Source organism: Crassostrea angulata, chromosome 7, assembly GCF_025612915.1.
Source record: "Crassostrea angulata isolate pt1a10 chromosome 7, ASM2561291v2, whole genome shotgun sequence".
Lineage (NCBI taxonomy): Eukaryota > Metazoa > Mollusca > Bivalvia > Ostreida > Ostreidae > Magallana > Magallana angulata.
This window is the reverse complement of record NC_069117.1, coordinates 2,792,676-2,813,021: the sequence shown is the minus strand read 5'-3', so window position 1 is coordinate 2,813,021 and position 20,346 is coordinate 2,792,676. Positions and strand designations below refer to the sequence as shown.

General features: G+C 38.1%; 2 protein-coding genes across 2 annotated transcripts; one reads left to right on the top strand and one right to left on the bottom strand.

Annotated features, from left to right (window-relative positions):
* The first annotated feature begins 75 nt into the window (after positions 1-75).
* LOC128192399 (tRNA methyltransferase 10 homolog B-like) lies at positions 76-8,329 on the top strand. Its single transcript, XM_052865029.1, has 7 exons — positions 76-400; positions 1,891-2,008; positions 2,232-2,359; positions 2,639-2,791; positions 3,825-3,971; positions 6,528-6,645; positions 7,954-8,329. The coding sequence occupies exons 1-7, from the start codon at positions 179-181 to the stop codon at positions 8,049-8,051; spliced, it is 984 nt and encodes a 327-aa protein (XP_052720989.1). The 5' UTR covers positions 76-178; the 3' UTR covers positions 8,052-8,329.
* Positions 8,330-8,673: 344 nt separating this feature from the next.
* On the bottom strand, positions 8,674-15,878 carry LOC128192398 (uncharacterized). Its single transcript, XM_052865028.1, has 2 exons — positions 10,494-15,878; positions 8,674-10,264 (listed from the first exon to the last, which is right to left on the bottom strand). Exons 1-2 carry the CDS (start codon positions 15,136-15,138, stop codon positions 10,251-10,253), a joined length of 4,659 nt encoding a protein of 1,552 aa, XP_052720988.1. The 5' UTR covers positions 15,139-15,878; the 3' UTR covers positions 8,674-10,250.
* Between the last annotated feature and the right edge of the window lie 4,468 nt (positions 15,879-20,346).

Genomic DNA, 20,346 nt, shown 5'->3' with positions numbered 1-20,346 from the left:
TTTTTAGCAAAAAAAGAAAGCAACACATGTTCAGGTTATCTAAAATTTGAAGACCGGATATAGGCTAATATCATTTAAAATGAAAGTCGCATGGATGACATGTAAACAAATAGAGAAACACATCAAATTTAGGAAAATATGAAATTTGATTGTAAAACGCTGATGGACAGTTAGTGCAATGTGTGATATTGAGGAGAACGAAACACAAAATTACGACTCAGTGAGTCTATACAAAGACAAATCTAAGAATGAAAGTCCAGCCACTACGATCAAAGAGAAATCTGAGGATGAAATCCTGGACACTTTGGAAGTGAAGTCCTCGAGTGATTGTACTGGGGTCACGAGGGACCAGTCTGACGCACCTGACAAAATAGTGGCTACTGAACTGAAGCGGTTACCGGTATGTGAGAATCATTCAATCAAACTTTATGAATACAAATACAAGAATTACAGTCAAGTCGTACCCAACCCGACTCGCACCCAAACCAACTCGTACCCAAATATTTGAGTACGACTTCACTAGTCAACTCGTACCCACGGGGAAAAAATATACTTATACTAGGAAAATAAAATGAATGGCTTTTATTCGTATGTTGTTATGTTTTGTATATTATCGATAACATTAATATGCGAATTGTATAACAAATTTAAAAGAATTTGTTTTAAAAATCTGGTATACTATAGTTCTGTACTTGAATGCGGACGGATCAAAGAATGATTATGAGCAGGCTTACTATCATCAATTAAAATTAAAATTAATTGCTTTATGTGATTCCGTTCAACCAATCAACCAATGAGTTTGTCAGCACAAAATAAACATGCTGCTCATAATTAAGAAGAAACACACATTTTCATCACTTTTGGAAGATCAACATGGTTCGAGAGAGGTGTGTTTCCTGCAAGAAAATGGTAAGTAAATCACTACATTAGATATTGTTTTATAATTAAAACATATTTTTTTGAGTAATCAAATGGATTAGGCAACAGGCAAAGTTAATTTAAAGTTAAATAAAACATAAATAAAAAACATAACATATGAATGAAAACTATTGTATTTTATTTTCCTAGTATAAATATATTTTTCCCGTGGGTACGAGTTGACTAGTGAAGTCGTACTCAAATATTTGGGTACGAGTTGGTTTGGGTGCGAGTCGGGTTGGTAACGACTTAACTTGATTCCAAATACAATAGATGTGTTTTTATTAACACTTATAGTCTGACTATGAAGTATTTCCTAAAGATAAAGTATTTAGTATGGTATAAAGTATACCTTTTAATGTTCAAGGGCAAATATAATTATGCAATATACCAACCAGATAGTATATAAATTCAAATTATTAAAAATAAGCTCATCATGAATTGAAATTCAGCACTGATCCATTGTTTCAGGGACGTATGCACTAATACTAGTATATATGTCCGTGGTAGTTTAATCACTGTAAGTTTGTAAATATAGGCAAATGAAATGTATTCATAAACATATATTTCTAGACCCTACCACCAGGAATCAGTTTAATTCATTGTTTAGCACTTACTGTAAACCAACTTTTATTGGCGTGCGAGAAATTTTCGCGAGGTTAGCGAGAGCCTTTTCGTCGCGAACATTTCTCGCCGCGAACCAATTGTTTGTCTGTAGTTTTTATAACAATACAGGTCTGGATAAGGCAAGGTCGCGAACATTAGTCGTCGATTAAAAGAATAAAAATTGGTTTACAGTACTTGTTGTGTTAATAATATGTTTATTTACTGCTATTTTGAATGTTTATATGCAGAAAGTATGATAAAAATTGATCTTTCATGATATATTGATGTACCAGTAATTTCATATGAAACAAATATTAAAACAATTTAATTTAAAAATATGAACTTGTGATTTTTTTATACTGTTAGAGATCACAGAAAAAAAGATTAAAACAAGAATTAGCCATGCAAAGAAAAAAAGAGATGAGGAAAGAAAAAAGACAGTTACAAAAGCTGAAAATGAAAGAAAAGGCAAAGAAAGAGAAAAGTTTGTATTTTGACACTTTCTATACTGTAGTAGTAAATAACATAATTTATCCATTATGATTATATTTTAAAATCATAACATATGCTTGAAAACTGTGCTCTGTCATCAGTATTCAGTATTTATGATTTAATAAAAAATGATTTAAACAATTTCAAATGCAGTTAAAATACTTGTCAAGCATTGTCACATCTGTCAAAGTGAATATGTTTGTCTTTAAATTCAGAGGAAGCTATGGTTCAACCTACTAGGAAAGAGTTGAGAGAAGAAATAAAGTCTAAGCTCGAGGCGGCCATGATTTGTGGTCAAAGAATTTGCATTGACCTGAGCATGGAAAACACTATGACATCAAAGGTGAATTCTGGTGACACTTTGAAGCTTTAGTTTTGTAATGATCAAGTGTGATATGTACGGTATTTTCCATATTTTGTTTTTATGGATAGAAATTCACGAAATCCGCACAGCCATATATACCGGTAGTCCTATACAGGTATTAGGCATTATATTTATTTATTATAATGTTGGAATATGAAATAATTGAAAATTTATAGTATGAAAGTTACAGATTGTTTATTGTTACAAACTGACAATTTGTGTGTGTTTTTTAAAAATTCTTTATAATTTAAATGGAAGGAAAAGAATAAACTGGCCCAGCAGCTTTGCCGATTGTACGGGGTAAACAAAAAGGCAGACACACCAGCTCATGTTTATTTTGCCGGATTTGACAAAAACGGAGAGTTATACCAGGAATGCATTCATAAGATTGATGGTTTTGAGAAGTATCAGGTATGACATTTCTATTCTTAGGTTTATAGGAGGAGGTCTGTATAATTGGTTTAAACACATGCATATGTAACTGTGTTGAAAAGAATAATGATTAGTGCAAGGATGCCAAAGTAATTAGACTTTTCAGTGTCAAAAGGAAAGAAAAAAGTATCGATCTCCCACCAAAAATTTATTGCAATACTGTCAGACATCAGTATTTAAAAGATAATGAGTAAAAAAATGAATCTTACGTAGCTTATTCCTTGCCAATAAATTATTTCTACCATGATACCAAATGTACATGCTTAATTTTGTACAAATGAATATACATCTAAGAACAGGCTGCTTCTAATTTGCATGGCAATGTAATTGTTTCATTTATTTATGGAGAGTTGATTAGAGCTTAACAAGTAATGGTTACATAAATCTTCCTCTCAGGAACAACTTGGCTTCTGCTTTGTGGTTGGATTTCAATTATCTGTAGAAATGTGTGTTACAGTAAATTGTTGTTTTATTTTCTCTGTGTGTTCCCTATTCACCTGCTGTCCTTCAATTCGGCATTAAGAACTCAAAAACCTCCCTGTTCTCTCTAGTGTTTATGTCTGTCCTGGAATGTATGTAGGAATCCCTCAAGTGACTCACATCTTGTGTCTCAAGTAGGAACACATTGTGTTCTCTTTCTGAAATTCTTACTGTTTTATTAACCTGGTTGTTTTAAATGACTTCAAAATGTTCAGAAATGACACACATCTATGCAACAGACCCTTCCTGCAAATTGTGTTTGAAGATTCTGTTGTTTTTTCTTTAATTACTGCAGTCAACACAAAATAGGACCATTGTTTCATATTGTTTCATATATTGTGAAACCAAATATTGTTTTAATTAAACATTTCAACTTGTCTGAGCATTTCTCAGATAAATTTTGGAAAAAACGATAAAAGAAGTAAAAGCCAATGTATTTTTTAGCAGCAATATGCATCAACTAAATCATTTATTTAATTAAAATGATAACAAGATGGATAAAATGGTGGGATTGAACTTTTCTTTGTTTTAGGTGGAAATGACAGAGGTTCCAGTTTTGGAGCTGTTTGACACTAATGACATCATCTACCTCACTCCTGATGCAACTGATATGTTAGAAGAATTAGACAAAGACAAAGTCTATGTTATAGGTGGAATAGTGGATGAAAGTGTCATTAAGGTGGGTCTCAGGTGGATAAATAGTGGATGAGATTGTCATTAAGGTGGGTCGCAGGTGGATGGAATAGTAGATGAGAGGGTCATTAAGGTGGGTCTCAGGTGGATGGAATAGTGGATGAGAAGGTCATTAAGGTGGGTCTCAGGTGGATGGAATAGTAGATGAGAGGGTCATTAAGGTGGGTCTCAGGTGGATGGAATAGTGGATGAGATTGTCATTAAGGTGGGTCTCAGGTGGATGGAATAGTAGATGAGAGGGTCATTAAGGTGGGTCTCAGGTGGATGGAATAGTGGATGAGAAGGTCATTAAGGTGGGTCTCAGGTGGATGGAATAGTGGATGAGAGGGTCATTAAGGTGGGTCTCAGGTGGATGGAATAGTGGATGAGAAGGTCATTAAGGTGGGTCTCAGGTGGATGGAATAGTGGATGAAAGAGTCATTAAGGTGGGTCTCAGGTGGATGGAATAGTGGATGAGAGGGTCATTAAGGTGGGTGTCCGGTGGATGGAATAGTGGATGAGATTGACATTAAGGTGGGTCTCAGGTAGGTCTCGGGTGGATAAATAGTGGATGAGAGTGACATTAAGGTGGGTCTCAGGTGGATAAATAGTGGATTAAGGTGGGTCCTTATTTTATTTGAGTACTTAATTTCGCGATTAAACCGTTTGGCATCAAATCGCGAGAATATAAAATAGGAGCATGCGACAACATTGGATCAAAAGTGTCAAACGAAATCCGTAACTGCCGATCAAGCTGTTTGTCGAATAACTATATCCTCACACAAACTTTTTTAAATTGTATTTTCTGACAAAATAGTCGACGTTTTAATTGTTGTAAATATCGGAAATGTTGATGTATATAAGGTAGAAGATGGTAGTTTATTGATTCTAAAAAACAAAACTGAGCTCTGTTAACCACACAATATTTACCTATGTATCTGACGTGCTACTGGCGTGTATGTGGAGTTCATTAATGATTTATGGGGCCGCTTTATGCTTTGGTCCCTGTATCTCTCGTCCTGACCACGTGTTTGCCCAGTATGAACTGTGAACTGTTTTGTTTAGTACCAATTACCGTGTCAGACACCATCAAATACATGAACCTCGCGTGGTCGTTTCGATGATACCTATGGAGTCAAAGCTTGAATTGGTAAATAATGCATATTTGAACCTTAACATATTTTTGTGGTTTTAGTTTGCAAATAAAGAGCAGTTTTATGTAAATATCAAATGTTGTGAAGAAAATGACTCTATTCGAGAAACAAAGAATAGGGGTTAAAATAATCGTTAGTCTCTGTCACGCAAATGTCTTATTTAATTCCGCGTTTACTCATAATATGTTTTACAAATTGCCGCAATGGAACCAAAGATGTCATCGTGTTTTCAATGCTCTACCAGATTATTATAGTGAAACTCTGGTTTACCTTATTGTTCTTGAATTTTTAAAAATCAATTTAATCGATGTATATAATATAATGATGTGTCAAACGGAGACTGTAGGGGTAGCATATGTTCTACCATTAGAATTTTCATATGTGAATGTTATGATTAATATTTTCATTGTAGCAGTTAAATAAATACAATTTAAATACAGTAGTTATACAAAGGTTCTTGATCTCAGGTTTGTATTCATTAACCAAGACGGGCTTTATTTGTAACAAAAGACCAATAAAATCTTATTGCCTCAATGAGTCGATTGGTGACGCGAGGACCAGTCTCACCAAAACCCTGGAAACGGCGGTTTTATTCTCTTTGTGAACGCCTTAATTGACGGGGATGCTGGGGGACCGCAACTAACTTCCTGTCGGTGAGCAGTCGTTCATCTGACGACACAACTGGTCAGTAACCAGTGGTCCAGCAGTCCGGCCTAAATCAATTCACTTAATGGTCGGAAAAGGTTGTCTACCTCAGAATATTCCAAATCAGAAAATTTTATTTACGCGATATATTAATAAGACCAGAATTGTGGATCAATTATTAATACTCCCAAACCAGGTACTTTATTCGAATAGATAGTACATATACATTGTATATATAAGTCCCAAACTAAACCTAGAGCTGATCGTTATTTAGTATTAAATCTCCTTATGCAAGAATTCATTCAATACATATCAACAACGCGCATTCTGTTTACGTATTGCTTGCAAATATTTGATTATTTGCAGCACACCGTTAGTAACTTTTCCGACCGTTTGATTTGTTCCCACATAGCCGGCATTCCTAGTCTTGTTTCGTCAGCTGTCCAGAAGAATTAGCATACTGTGAAGAATAAACATTGGAATAACATCAAACACTTGTGTCAGAATTTTATCAAAGTTGCTTTCTATCTTTGATAAGACTCAGAAACATTTAAGATAATTTCATGTTCGTTACATTGTTTGAATAAACACGCACTTGTCTCACATCTTCATCGTCGTTCTCAAGGAAGACCTTGAAAATTAACATGCATATCGCTCAATAATCCAGCTAAATTAAATGCAGCCATTATAATTTGTTACGGTATTTGGGTTTTATTTGATCGGGATTGACTTCTTGGCCTACCCCTGTTGTTTCTGTCCCACAGAACCTGAGTAAACAGAGAGCGGACGCCGCCAACATCCCCACCTACCGTCTCCCAATAGACCGCTACATGAGGAGGAAAGACCAGATTCATTTCTCGCAAATTCTCGCCATCAATCAGGGTAAGCTTAGTTATCTTCATATCCCGGAGCTGTCCAAATCAATTCACAGCCGTAAAGAGTGAAGATGGTTTCTTACATTTATTTTATTTTATTGTAAATTGCATCCGTTGTTACAGGACTGATATAGAGCATATATACACTTGTATGAGTAATACGGTTTTTGTATTATTGAAATAACGAACTTAGCTTCTGTTTGTATGATTTTTCGTTTTGTTTTTCATTTTTCATAATAACTTGGCTTTGAGTTATCTTTTATGGATATTCAATTTTCATGGAACTTTATAACACACGTTGAAAATCATGTGAAGATCATATGATTGCGGGGCAGGTGCATAGCATCGTTTTTGACCCATTCATTTTTTTTTTTTTTTTTAGAAAATCGTGAAAATCCTAATCTGTGATTGGGGGACCCATTCATCCAAATATTATCGACAAGCAAAAAAAAAAATATTAATTGTGATGGGGGGGGGGGGGTCGCATGTACCTTCTTTAGCTCCGATTTCTTGATTTTCACTTCAATAGTTTACATGCTCTTCATAAAGTGGGGACCAACATCATGATAATTCAATTAATTTCCCTTAGGTAAATTTAAGAAAAAGGGTTGCCTTGTTTAGGAACCCCCGCCCCCCTTACGATGCTACATGGACGTGTCTGCAGGGGAAGGCGGGGGGGGGGGGGGTAATTCCTAGTGAACTGCATGGAAGTGAAAATACCCCAATACTACTATAGTAATTGCTATACATGTAGAAGTGTACTACTGCACTGTGAATCATGGAATAGAATCATTCTAATATTCTGAAAAGAAAGAGGCCCCCTTGATTCCTAGAAAAACCCGATTTCTAGTTTGGCGGGTGTCCACGAATGACCCAGTGGTCACGATGAATATATCCAGTTATCCACGGAAAATCACGTAACTACAAGGTATAAATCACACCGTCGTTGACTGATACGCTTACATAATTTATGTAATTCGATGTTCTGTAATGCGATAAAAAACCGGTAAGTTTGCAATCAATACAACTAATGGAAGATAAACTGGACTCGATCGTACATTATTAAACATACAGCGAATCTATACACCTATTAAATTTTCACACTAAATAAGTTACTGGAAGGTCTCCACTAACACTGTGCTCAGTAAACCATGATGGAGAAAACGTATTTATAAATGTTTTAATAAGGAAATGCGTGATATTTTATCTATGTGTTTGATCTGCAATAAAGTTTTTCACCTTTACCTCCAAAGATGTATTTTTTAAATCATAGCCAATTTAATCAAAAAGCTCACGTGTGAATGTTTCTTTTCAGTGTTTGAGATATTGGTGACCTATCTTTCTTCCAAAAACTGGAGAGCAGCACTTAGTCGAGGCGTGCCGGAGAGGAAGGGGTATGTTCTAAAGGACTGACTCGGACCGTGGCAAGGTACCCTACAAACAAGTTGAGGGGTCAGCAAGGAGATGTCAGAACCGCTTTAGTGTTTAACAAAACCTGATATAAACACTATAGATTAAGCCCTGCTTCTTCATAAGCTGTAATATGAAGAAAATATCTGTTTATATAAGATATGTGCTGTATTTTACTTAAAAACAATCATACTTTACTGCTTATGTTTGTAAATATCAGCGTGATTCGTGGATTGTTGTCGAAAGTGTCTTTGGTAAACTAGATAAAACGGAAAAAGAGAGATGTTTTGTGTTTTATATCCGTTTGATTACAAGATTCCCTCTGGCTACATAGGAAGCATTGCCGAACAAGACTTTAGGTGGCGCGACAAGAAAGCCAAATGGCTTGGCTTACTTCTACCTTGTGGGTTTACTTTTATAAAGAAAATGAGAAGTGTCATCATTACAAATGTGTTCAAGATCTGAACTCAATGGCGATATGCACATGATCTAGCTTTGAATGTTACAATGTTACTGTAAAACATAGCAATATCGTTGAAATATAGTATTTAGTATCTTGCATGTGGCAATAACAGAGTGAAATCTCTCACGAAATGACACATGAATTTCTAACAAAGGAGGAATATCAAGTTAAACAATCTTTTTTATTAAGTTTTGTTCAGTTATAAAACTTAACAATGTGTGAAATTTACATAACTTTTTGGTAAAATTCAATAAAAAAGTTTAGAAAGTTACAATTTTATAATGTACAATTCATAAAATATCGTAAAATACTTGCTATATTGGATCGATTGCCCTTCTCAATGCCAGTGTTTTCAGAAACAATAAAATGAACAGAATTCCGAGACATTCAAAACCATCCTCTTCCTCTCTCTTTCACACATTTAAAACAAACAAACAAACATGTAAAACAACAGTTGACAATAAATATATATATTCATTGTGTATCTTTTCATAACCAGTTTCCCCGTCTTATGATCTGGCGTGGTCAATGACGGAGAGTGTGAGCGCCAGACACCATAACCCCCCGGGGCCACATACGTCCATAAAAAACAGATCGACGCGAAACTAGGGCTGCCTCTTCTGTACAGGGCTAAGTGTGAAAATAAACCCCCCTTTTTAACCCCCTTTAACTAATTCCCTTTTCACAATGTCAAAAGCTGTGCAGTATACAAGCCAACATCAAATACCTATCTTGTAGTGCCTCGTATATCAGCTATTTTCACAAAATTGTTGTCTGCCACAATACAGAAAAGAAAAAAAAAAGCGAGCGGCCAAGGAAAAGCAATTTCAAACGCCATTAATCAAAAGAAAATAATCTTGTTCCAGTCAAAGGAGATCGACCTGGTGATTTTTTTATTAATCAGCTGACTGAGGCTGAGGCTTCGTCTCACAGGTAGACACAATGGTACACCTGGGAGCCATCCCCATCCTCAGGTAGCCGTCTTATTACAGGTAACAAAACTGTATACCTTCACAAGCTGATAAAAGCAACAGATGTGTCTTCAAATAAAATTTCCGCCAGGCATAAACATAGCAGATAATTGGACAGATATGTTTTGTAAAATGTAATAAATAGTACAATATGGCAAAAAACAAAAACCTTGCTAAAATTGTTTCAACCTTTCAACCAATTTATTCGACAGATTATCCAAAAGTATTTTAAATAGGCAATCCAACCTTGATATCAATATTTTTTTCTATCCCAACTAAATGGAGTAAATTCCGAATTCTTCTGAACAAAATAGGATAATAATCGGTCTTTGTGTCAGAGTCAAAACATTTCTTTTGAACAAATTAAAGATCCAGCGAGAAAGGCAGAATGATACGATTAAATCTAGGTCAGCACACAGAACAGATTCCACAAAAAGAAAACGTAAAAAGACAACAAATCTGGTAAAACACAAAAGGGAGTTTCCTTTCAAATGGGATAACACCATAAACGTCTGACACAAGGACTAGGAGAGGAGGAAAACCCTCCTTTTGTTTCCATTTGGAGTGAGTCATGAACAACATGTGTTGTGTAGTATTTGAACAAATCCAGTGCACAATGTTCATAGAAACCCTGCACAAAACATGAACACGGATGTAGATGTCCTCTGAGTCGCAGTCAGATCCGATTTATGGCCCGATGTCGGTAAACTAGCAATGGTACACAAGTAAACATTGCTTTGCGAAACACAACTATATGATCCACCAGTTTCAAACTGTAGTCTCTGAAATATACAAAAATATTCATGATAAATGACTTGTAAACATCTCGTTAAGGTATAACACACATGTAGATCTACGTCAAAGCAATAAAAGTACCATACCTGTCCAACGAAGCGGGTCAGAATGACCAAAACATGAAAGCCGCATGAAAATTCACATACACAAATATCAATGATTAATACACAAATGTCAAGAGATGTATGGTCTTAATATCAGTACTTTCTCTCTCACCTTTTCTACTCTGGGCGGACTCAGCTACAGCTGGTTTGGGTTGTCTAAGCGCAGGCGTGGGGCGGGCGACCATCGCAGGCTTGTTGCTAGCGTTCTTTGGCTGCACACCACGAGGAATCGAACCGTCCGGGATCTCCCTCTGTGGCGTAACTTCCTCCTTCTGGATTCTTTCTTTGTCGACGGTCTGCGGTTTGGGGACAGCCTGGTCCGCCCCAGGAGGCTTGCGTTGTTTATATGGCTCATGGTTGAGCTCGCCGTTTGAGAAATGTTCTGTAAGCTGCATTGGAGACCTGTCTTCAATCGTCGGCGAGATCGGCGTTGTCTTTTTGAGTATAGATGGCGGTACCTTTGTCTCTGTTACTGGGATATGTTTAGGCCTAGTAGGTGAAGTTGCAGAGGGGGCGTTAACAGGGGCATTGACAGTAGGTTTCACCGGAGCAGGGTCGGCTGCCCTTGAGTCCGTGCTCTTTTCAAACATAAGTCGTAACTGTGAGAAAGGCACTATAGGTATGGGCATTAGCTCTTTTGGCTTTTCTTTGTTTCTAAATTTGTCACTTGGTAAAGATATACTAGCTGGAGATATGGGGGCTTTTTCGGGAGTCATTGGTAGCTTAGGACCGCGGAAGAATTTGGCACTAGGGGGCGTTACTCGAGTTCTTATGACGACAGGGTTTTGTTGTAAAGGAGACTGGCAAGCGGACGAGGAGATGCTGGGAGGGTAGCCTATTGATGACATGGTAGAAGTAGAGTCCCGTCTTTGTTGGGATCCATATAAACTAAATGTACTTCCACTACGCGAAAAACTAGAATTCTTAAACCAGTCCGGCACATTGAGTTTTTGTAGAGATTTCGACACCCGTAGTTCATGAACAGAAGGTACACGCGCGAGGTTTCCCTCGCCTTTCGCTGTAAACACGTCATCTATGTTTGTTTCCAGGGTCTGGAGACTCTTTGACTTGGCGACATTTTTATCTGCGAAACGACCACGTGACGTCTTTTTCGTCTGCTTTTTGGCACCCAGTTCACTCATACTGTGTGCTCTTTTGATGGAACTCTGAAAATCAAAGTCATAGTCAACATCAGAATCAGGGTAAACAAAGAGTGTCTCAGTTGTTTCGCCAGTATCTATATCAGTTTCTACCAGAGATGCCATTGAGCTGTAGCGCATCATATCAGACCCACTCATTGAAAAACTACCATCTAAATTGTCTATGGATTCTGTGGTGTTAAGAATTTCTTCATGTATTGCAGGTGAGAACATGCAGTTTTCATGCAGGGAATGTAGTTCTCGTTTTTCAAACGACTCGTCACATGAAACACGAGATGAATATAAGCTACTAATGTGATCTATCCTTTCGATGCTAGAGTTTCTCAGAGAATTGCGCGATGAGGACAATTCGCGTTTTTTGTAGCGCCCCGTTCGTGGGAGGGATGAAAGCGAGGCTTTGTGAGAAGCGAACTTGTCTTGCATAGGACTTGGTGCCAAGCTTTCTTGACTTAAAAATTTGTGTCTCATGGCAAATATTTTTTGTCTGGAAAGAGGTACATTTTTTGGTAACTCGAAAACAAAGGTCTTCCTATCGGGCTCTGACACCGGATTTAGAAGTACCGACTCGTACACAGAGGGGGGTCTCCTCTTTGGAACGTGTTTAGTTAGTTTTGCTTTCACGCCCTTTGCATCTCGGCGAAATGACGACGGTTTTTGTAAAGGGGTTCGAGCAACTCGACTAGGGGCTGACTTGTCTAAATATTTGTTCCAGATTTCTAGGTTTTGATCATACACGGCTTGATCAATTGGCTTAGAACGTTTCATCATTTCCAAATCGGATTCCCCAACACCAGAATCAATAGTGTTCAATGTCGTCTCTACACTTTTACTATCCGATTTAGGAATTATTTCCTCCACAGAATGGGAGTTATCACAATATCCCGCCTCCTCTTCGATGTGAAGTAGGTCCCGTACATTACTATTCGCGTCTAAGACCTTCTCATCCTCGATACTGCAAGGATCAGTCGGACTTTGTTTTAGGTCGTCTGTGAGGGATCCAGCGTTTAATTCCGATTTAATCTCTAGGGTCTGTGTTACGTTAGGATAAGTACGTGTGGACACATTTATATTTGAATTTGGCAAAGTATCAACAACAGCTACGGTGTCATTAGAATTGTTTGTTTTATCTGCTATTTCTTCCCTGTGTTGTTCGTGTAGTTTATTTTCTTGTTGGTCATTTAAAAGCTCGTCTTGTTGTGCTGTGCACTCTGTCTCGAGGACAAGGTCCTCCTCTGATATGTGTAAACTCTGTCCATCACACGCTGGGGTACCCTCCTCGCCTTCACTGATCTCATCTCCTTCATCAGCACGCTGTATTAAATTCTTGTCACGACTTCTCTCTGGGTCCTCATCAACTTTATCTAAACTTGCTGTAGTGTATGATAGAATGCTTTCTGTTTGGACAGCTGATGGATTATCTAGCTGAGTAAAATCGATCTTGGTTGAGGCTGTATTGGCTTCGTTAAGAAGACGTGTTTTCTCGTCTATAGCAATAATGTCCTCCTCGGAGCGTCCACCAATTATGGTCGCTGTATCCGTTGTTGTTTCTCTGTCGTCTGCTGGAGGATAAGGACTCTCCGAAATCACCAGACAATCGCTCACCACTTCGTTTGACTCGCGAATGACTAAATCTATTTCGTTGATATTGTTCAAGTACTCGGCACTGTTTTCAGTGTCGGCATTTCGTTCCCGGGTGAAATACCTACTCCTGTGCTCTATGCTGATATCCTCGGTTCTAGTGAACACCAATGACTGATTAGGGCTGTGCATAAGAGTCCTCAAGTCTTCACACGGCTGTGAGAGCCCGGCAATGTTTAAATTGTTCACAGTTTCAAAGTTCCTGAGATGCCCGTTATTGCCGACCACCATAAAGAACGAGTCGCTATCATCGCTGTCCTCGCTGAAATCACAGAAATCGTCCTCGAACGGGTTGTACTCTCGCGGCTGGACATCGTCGTCAAATCTACTGTCATATGCCAAGCTATTCCGAGTTTCCTCCGCGAATATGGGGCTTAATCGTCCGTTTTCTTTGATTTTGTTCCCTTCATCATCTCCGCGAATTTCACTTTGATCATTGATAGATTTCACGAATTCATCATAATCCAAATCACTTGCAGTTCTTTGCTTTTCGTTTGTTGTATGCAAATCCACAGGAATGGTCACTTCTAAATCTTTTTGTACTTGTACATTTAAATCTCGGTCATCTGTGAGGTTGGCTGTTTTGCGGGGTAGTGTTAAGTCAGCTTTGCAGCTGTCGTCTGGAGTGTTTTCAGTATTGTGTATGAATGCTAGCAGGCTTTGGTTGGTAGGGTCTTTGACCTTTTCACATTCGGGCATTGTAGAGCACGCTTGCCCAGAGGGCTGGCTATCTAGTTTCTCTTTCGCTTTGTTAATTTCCCACGTGTTGACACTCACGACTGTCAGTACCGAGGCGCTACTACTACAAGTACTACACGACTCATCAGAGAGATTCTCGTCATCGTCAATTGCACATGTTCGCACAGGTGAATTGCACATAATTTCCGCTTCGTCTGAATCAAAGTATGTCAGATTTTCGGGGCGATTGTTAACGGTAATTATATCCGACTTTGAATCAAGTTCCCCACATTCTTTAGTTTCAATCTCGTTAACATTTAAATTCCCCTCCTGCTGTTTTTCTGCCTCTGTCACTGTTGCTAAATCCCTGTCAAATGGCTGTTCGCTATTATCGAGAATGCGTTCAACAACTTCTTCGTTAGACGAGTCTTTTACATCCATGAAGTTTTCCTCACTCAAACCGTCAGAGACTTTGTGGTTCCTCACATATTCACTTTCGGTTTCACTTTCATCAGTGTCATCATATTCATCGTCGGAATCTTCCTCAATGATGGGAGCCAATGGTTGGGGACAGTACACCTGGTTTTCATCTGCAGGCGGGAAACAAAATTCACCCTCATCTCTCCCCTCCTCTTCTTCTTCATCATCGTCCTCATCATCACTGCTGTCACTAAATTGCATAGAACTATCTGCTTCCTCTACGGCGCTTCTGTATTCACTATTTACATACATTTCCTCCAGCAGTTGACTTGACAGCGGCGGTGAAATATCACTGTTCTCCGGCGATGAGTTTTTGTCACTGTCCTTCAAGGTTTTGGCTGACGAGATAAAGTCTCTAGCTGTCCTACGGGTGTGTATGCCGCCATACATGTCGTCTTCCCAGCTGTAATTGGCCCAGGTAGGACTATCGTCGTCATCATCTGAAACACAGTAATATTCTGGCCCCGAGCCTTCAGATGTGGCGAGTTTTGATGTACCGTCGTCCGAACCCGATATGCCCGACACTTCGGCAGAGGGGCTCATCGAGGTAGAATTACCCACAATAGCTTTATTGTGTTTGTCACATTCATCATTTTTATCGGTTTTTTTCGTCGGATTGATTATTTGTTGTGGTCTGAATTTTGTAGGTCGGCCATTGTCAACTTGGTCCTGTTGCTCTTCTAGCAACCTCCATGAAAACATAATAGTTATTATTGTGGCAATGGCGGCTGTCAAAAATCTCTCGAATGCCCCCTCGGTGTGGGACCCTAGCCCGGCGCCTTTACCTATATTATCCATCATTCACTGTGTCCAGCGGATGTAAACACACCTGAGATATCCTTGGAATGTCACATTGTATACCTTTATAAACACCAGATCTTTTACACAGCTCGCTCGATAAATATATGATCCATCACGCCACAGCTCACATTCACTCTGTGATTACAGTCGGCCATATGTGTCCTTGTCGTAGATTTAAGGGAAAACACTGTCCATTTAACGCTGAATTTACACATACTACTGCAAAGCTTAGTTGTCAAATATAGCCCGGTGTTTCAGAATTCCTTTTCCAGACGGGCAACCAATGAAATGTTGCGTTACATACACGTGGTCGGCAATGCGATCGATAGGTAAAAAAAAATCCATTGACTAATTTTGAGTGAATTATCGATGATTGTTACAGCTAATTATCATGTTATCTTAAGCACAATAATAACATTTGCCATGTGTCCTACTGCGCTAGGTCCCGTAACTGGCCTTTGACATGCAAATTCTTGTATAATTACAATCCGGCGTTGAATGGGTCTATACAGTAACAAATAACAGCTTGATTAATTTATTTAGTCGCTACAGCACAGTCTTTTAGACGAAACGAGAGCGTCACAGATGTTATATACCTCTACCATATCCTTGCATTTATTATCGAATCTTCATCAGACACGTGTATTGTATGAGTGAAATTATCGATTGGGAAATAGCAGCAAAATACAAAGACAAGCGGTGTTCGGAAGCAAGAAAATTATTAAAGATTTCTGTGGTATTTTCGAAAACGAATACATAGGTGTTATCCTTAATCCAGTCTTAAAATGGCGTAGAGGGCGAATGCTATGTAACAGTGACAAAAGCACGCATTCCTGAACAGACAGAAAAGAACTTGAAAAACAGTGATTAAATTCAGTCCTCGGGCCATCCTTTAAAACAAACAGGGACCAAAGGACCAGGTTTTGTTTCACTAACATGATTTTCGCGGACTTCAAATAAAACGTACTTTAAAGAAAAAGAAGCCCTGTAAAATCTTCATTTTATGTCATTCTTTATAACTTTATGAATATGGGTTGTTAATATCTTGTTCAAGCGAGTGTATTACATCGTTTTTGCCTTGAGGTAATTTATCGTGTAACGAAGATATAATCATCGACAATGATTTCATTCAGCAAAATTATCTTTGAGGGATAAGATAGAGCCGCCCCTTTTGTTGTGTCGATTCAATGCTGTTTACGGACAGAATATATCGAGGCTCGTAAAATCCAGTAAAGCACCGATAAGCTGGCCGGGTACATAGTATAATCTGCGAGGAACAGATGGGTAAACACTATTAATGTTATATGTGAGCAAGTAATCTTAGGTCAACATAACTCGTGGCTTATATAGACTGGAGAGCTACACCATCTCTCTCTCAATGATTAGTTAAATACTTACACCAAAACATAAATAAGCCTATCCCTTGTATCGAAATCTTCTCACGTGGGTGCTGAAAAAATAGAGAAAATGATTGATAAAAATTATTTTCATATTTTAAAAAACTCAATTGTATTACTATCCCCCCCTCTCTCTCTCTCTCTCTCTCTCTCTCTGTTAGAACAAATTGATCACATGATAAATTATTGAAAATAGATATTAAAAATGAATTTTCTAAATACAAAACAACATGAATCAATAAGCGTTAAAATAAATGTACTCTGCCCATAACCCTGTGTTACACGTGTTGATTGATTATAGATTATGATGAGTCCTGTACATAGGGGAGCATGGTAAATGTATTACTTAAATTAGTTTTCAAGTATAAGTTGTACGAACTTGCCTCTGACCCTTTTGAATGTTTTATACAATAAACATGTTCCGTCCACATGTATGTATCATTCCTACCTGAATCGATATACTGATGAGCATGTAGACACCCAACATGATATTTATGAAGCTAAGTGTGAAGCCGAGTTTGAGTCGATAATTATACGACGTTTAACATGTGTCATAATTCACAAATTGCTTCCAAAAAACAACACGAAAAATTATTATAATATTTACACGTGTTATATAACTGAAGGGCTTTACAGTCGGCTGAGCGAGTGAGCATGCCAAGTGTGCGCGCGTATCCGTGGTGTGAATGTTTATTACCCCCCCCCCCCCCCCCAGCTGTTTTATCACACACACAAGGGTAAATAATGCAATTTAGAAGTTTGAGACGAGTTACGTTACAGGATTTGTAATGAATACAGTTATGTAAGGAAAATAGTTTGTACTAAAATACCAAATGCATAAACTCTGTTGATTTCTTTCAACTTAGAACATGTCATTGAAGAACAAGTTGTGCAGTTTTATATAAATGGGAATGTCATACAGTCATGTTGATACTTGTGTACATTAACGAGAGAGAGAGAGAGAGAGAGAGAGAGAGAGAGAGAGAGAGAGAGAGAGAGAGAGAGGAGAGAGAGAGAGAGAGAGAGAGAGAGAGTTAATAAGTTGACATTAGCTACTAGACAGTTATATTGATTATGATAATTTACTTATTCATTTTCCTTGTATCCATTATATTTAACGACAACAGCTTGATACAAGGAGAGCAGATAAAAACCTGACGGAAGATCTATGCATATATAGCGCTTGGAAAAGAACTAAATGTTATTTTTATCTGTATTGAAAATTATCATATCTCTCTCAGAATCGATGGAATATTTTGTACATTGTTCAATGATACAGAAATTAACCCCATCCCCCTTCTTTCCTCATAAAACTTCTTTTTTTTTGGTGTTGGAGAATTGACCTATTTACCGGTATGGACGTATGACAACGAAGATAAATCCCTGAGTGACAGTGCGGGGTTTGATGCTCCATTTATAATACACTGGGCAGCGTTATCAACAAAACACTACAGTTAGAATCACACGTCCACAGACTGCAAACAACCAGAGAATCGAGTCTAGTTCAATTCTTAAATTCGTCATCAAAAACAAACACACTGTGTCCATATAGATAATCAGTAGCGACCACGGCGGTCCCCTCTATAACGAAAAGAAAGATAAAACTTCTGGATATGGAGCCATTCACCTACCGGCAACATGTACATGGATTCACACGAAGCCTCAACGGTCATTAACATAGTGATTAGGTTTGAGATGCATCTGGCTTACTCTACAACATGTGCCCGTCAAAGACCGGCATATTAGCTCAATCTACACCATCAAAAGAACGAGACTCCACTCGCCTCCCCCTCCCCCAAGATGAGTATACCAAATAATCACTAGACGGGTCCTATTTTTATTTTCATATCTTGTACATTACGTAATGTGAGAGAAAGAATCCAACATTATTAATAAAACCGTTACCATGGATCCCTGTCACATCGCTCAGTTTTTGCATCTTGTTACTCCACAGGGCGTGAGACGGAGAGATGTGATTGATTGTATATCCTGCTCACATTTATATTACCTCGACCTTCAAACACACCCTACATACTACTGCAATCATTCACACCGGCTCCACACATATACTTACCCCAGTGTTTCATACGAGTGAATACAGATTCCTTGGGGTTCCGACGCACGTGCACTTCAGCCGGTGGCCCCGCCCGTGCAGTTGAAAGTTTCCAGAATAAACAGTTATTAGATATCGGTGCAACGTTCGATGATTTCTCTTAAGGAGGAACATTCCAAACCTCCATATCGCATAAAGTACGCACAGACGCCGCTAGGTTGATGATACTATTCTTGTCTCGCGTGATTTCATTCTCCAAGCGCGTTACCAACGCAACAGATTTTCCTTCTTGAAAACCCGGTTTGTCACAACTACCGCGGCACAGGCGTTATTTGTAACTATTTACTTCTCAAAAAAGCAGCGCGGAGATTTTTGTTATAACTAGATAATATATGCATTGATTGTTGAGCCTACAGTAGGTTCTGGGTGTAGTATTACTTTAGACTGTGAGGATATTCTATACCGCGGAGGGCGCCATACACGAGCGAGTGATTTATTCTGATTGGAATAGATCGCTATATACACTCTAAACCTTAACACATGTGTAAATCACAGGGGATACATTAAAACCCGCCGGTATGGGACTTCTGATGGTTCTAGTGTGCATTAACCCATCTCTCTATCTTTGCCCATCACTTCGATTTTCTCTCCATTTCTTAGATTATATTCAACCTCTCTGATGTTTGATTAGCTTGATTAGACTCTATTATATTCAACCTTTTTTTGATGTTATAATTCGATGCTTTAGTCAAGAAACCGCTAAATTACTGAAGGATTTAGATGTATCCATCAATAATGAATACAACCTGTATGTAACAAGCAGAAAGCCAGGGATGATTAAAGTGCCACATTGATTAAATGCTTGCTTATCCCCGGAGAAATAGTTGGTATATCCAATAGCGAAAACGATGGCACCCGTCGACATTTGTAAATTTACCTTTGGAGAATAAGTGGTATTGATATTGCAATAAACGCAACAACATTATCTGGAGACTATATTTTCATCTTTTTAAGAATGGAATTGATTTTATATGATATATATATAAATTTTCTTTTTGGACGAATATTTTATTCAAGAATAAGGAATGTTTTGCTCGTGTACTGGACTCTCGTTCTATCCTGACGAGTATATATCATTTGCGTTTACATGAGCGGATTGGTGGGATCCTCAAATTTTGTACAATTGTTGAATCAAAATAGTAAAGATTATAAAAAAAGGCCCCCCGGAAACTTTGACCTGGATAGTTTGTATAGGAATACTGGAATTGTATGATAAATCAAAATAGTAAAGATTATAAAAAAATTTGCCCCTCCCCCCCGGAAACTTTGACCCGGACCCCCGAGATTTAGTTAGTTTGTATAAGAATACCGGAATTGTATGATACATGAAGAAAGCCGATACATTGAGAAATAAACCCACCCCAGTCACACTCACACCCCACCAACAGGTTAAATAAACAATGAAATAAAAATGACTTTACATATATTTTTAGGGGAGGGATTATGGTTAAAGGAGACCGTTTTGTCTGTATAGAGAGAGACCCTTTCACATCCACAGTTGATCCAATGAACGGAGGGTGTCGTTTATAATTTTGATGCTGATGTACCGAGAGTGCAGTCTTCTTGGATTACTGACCATTGTCACTGTTTACCCTCACATTTCCTTTGATGCCTTTGCTGAGTTTTGGGTGGTGATTCATTCGGGATTTGAAGGAAGCGACATTGGAGAATAAAAACGTAACCCGTGATATATTTTTT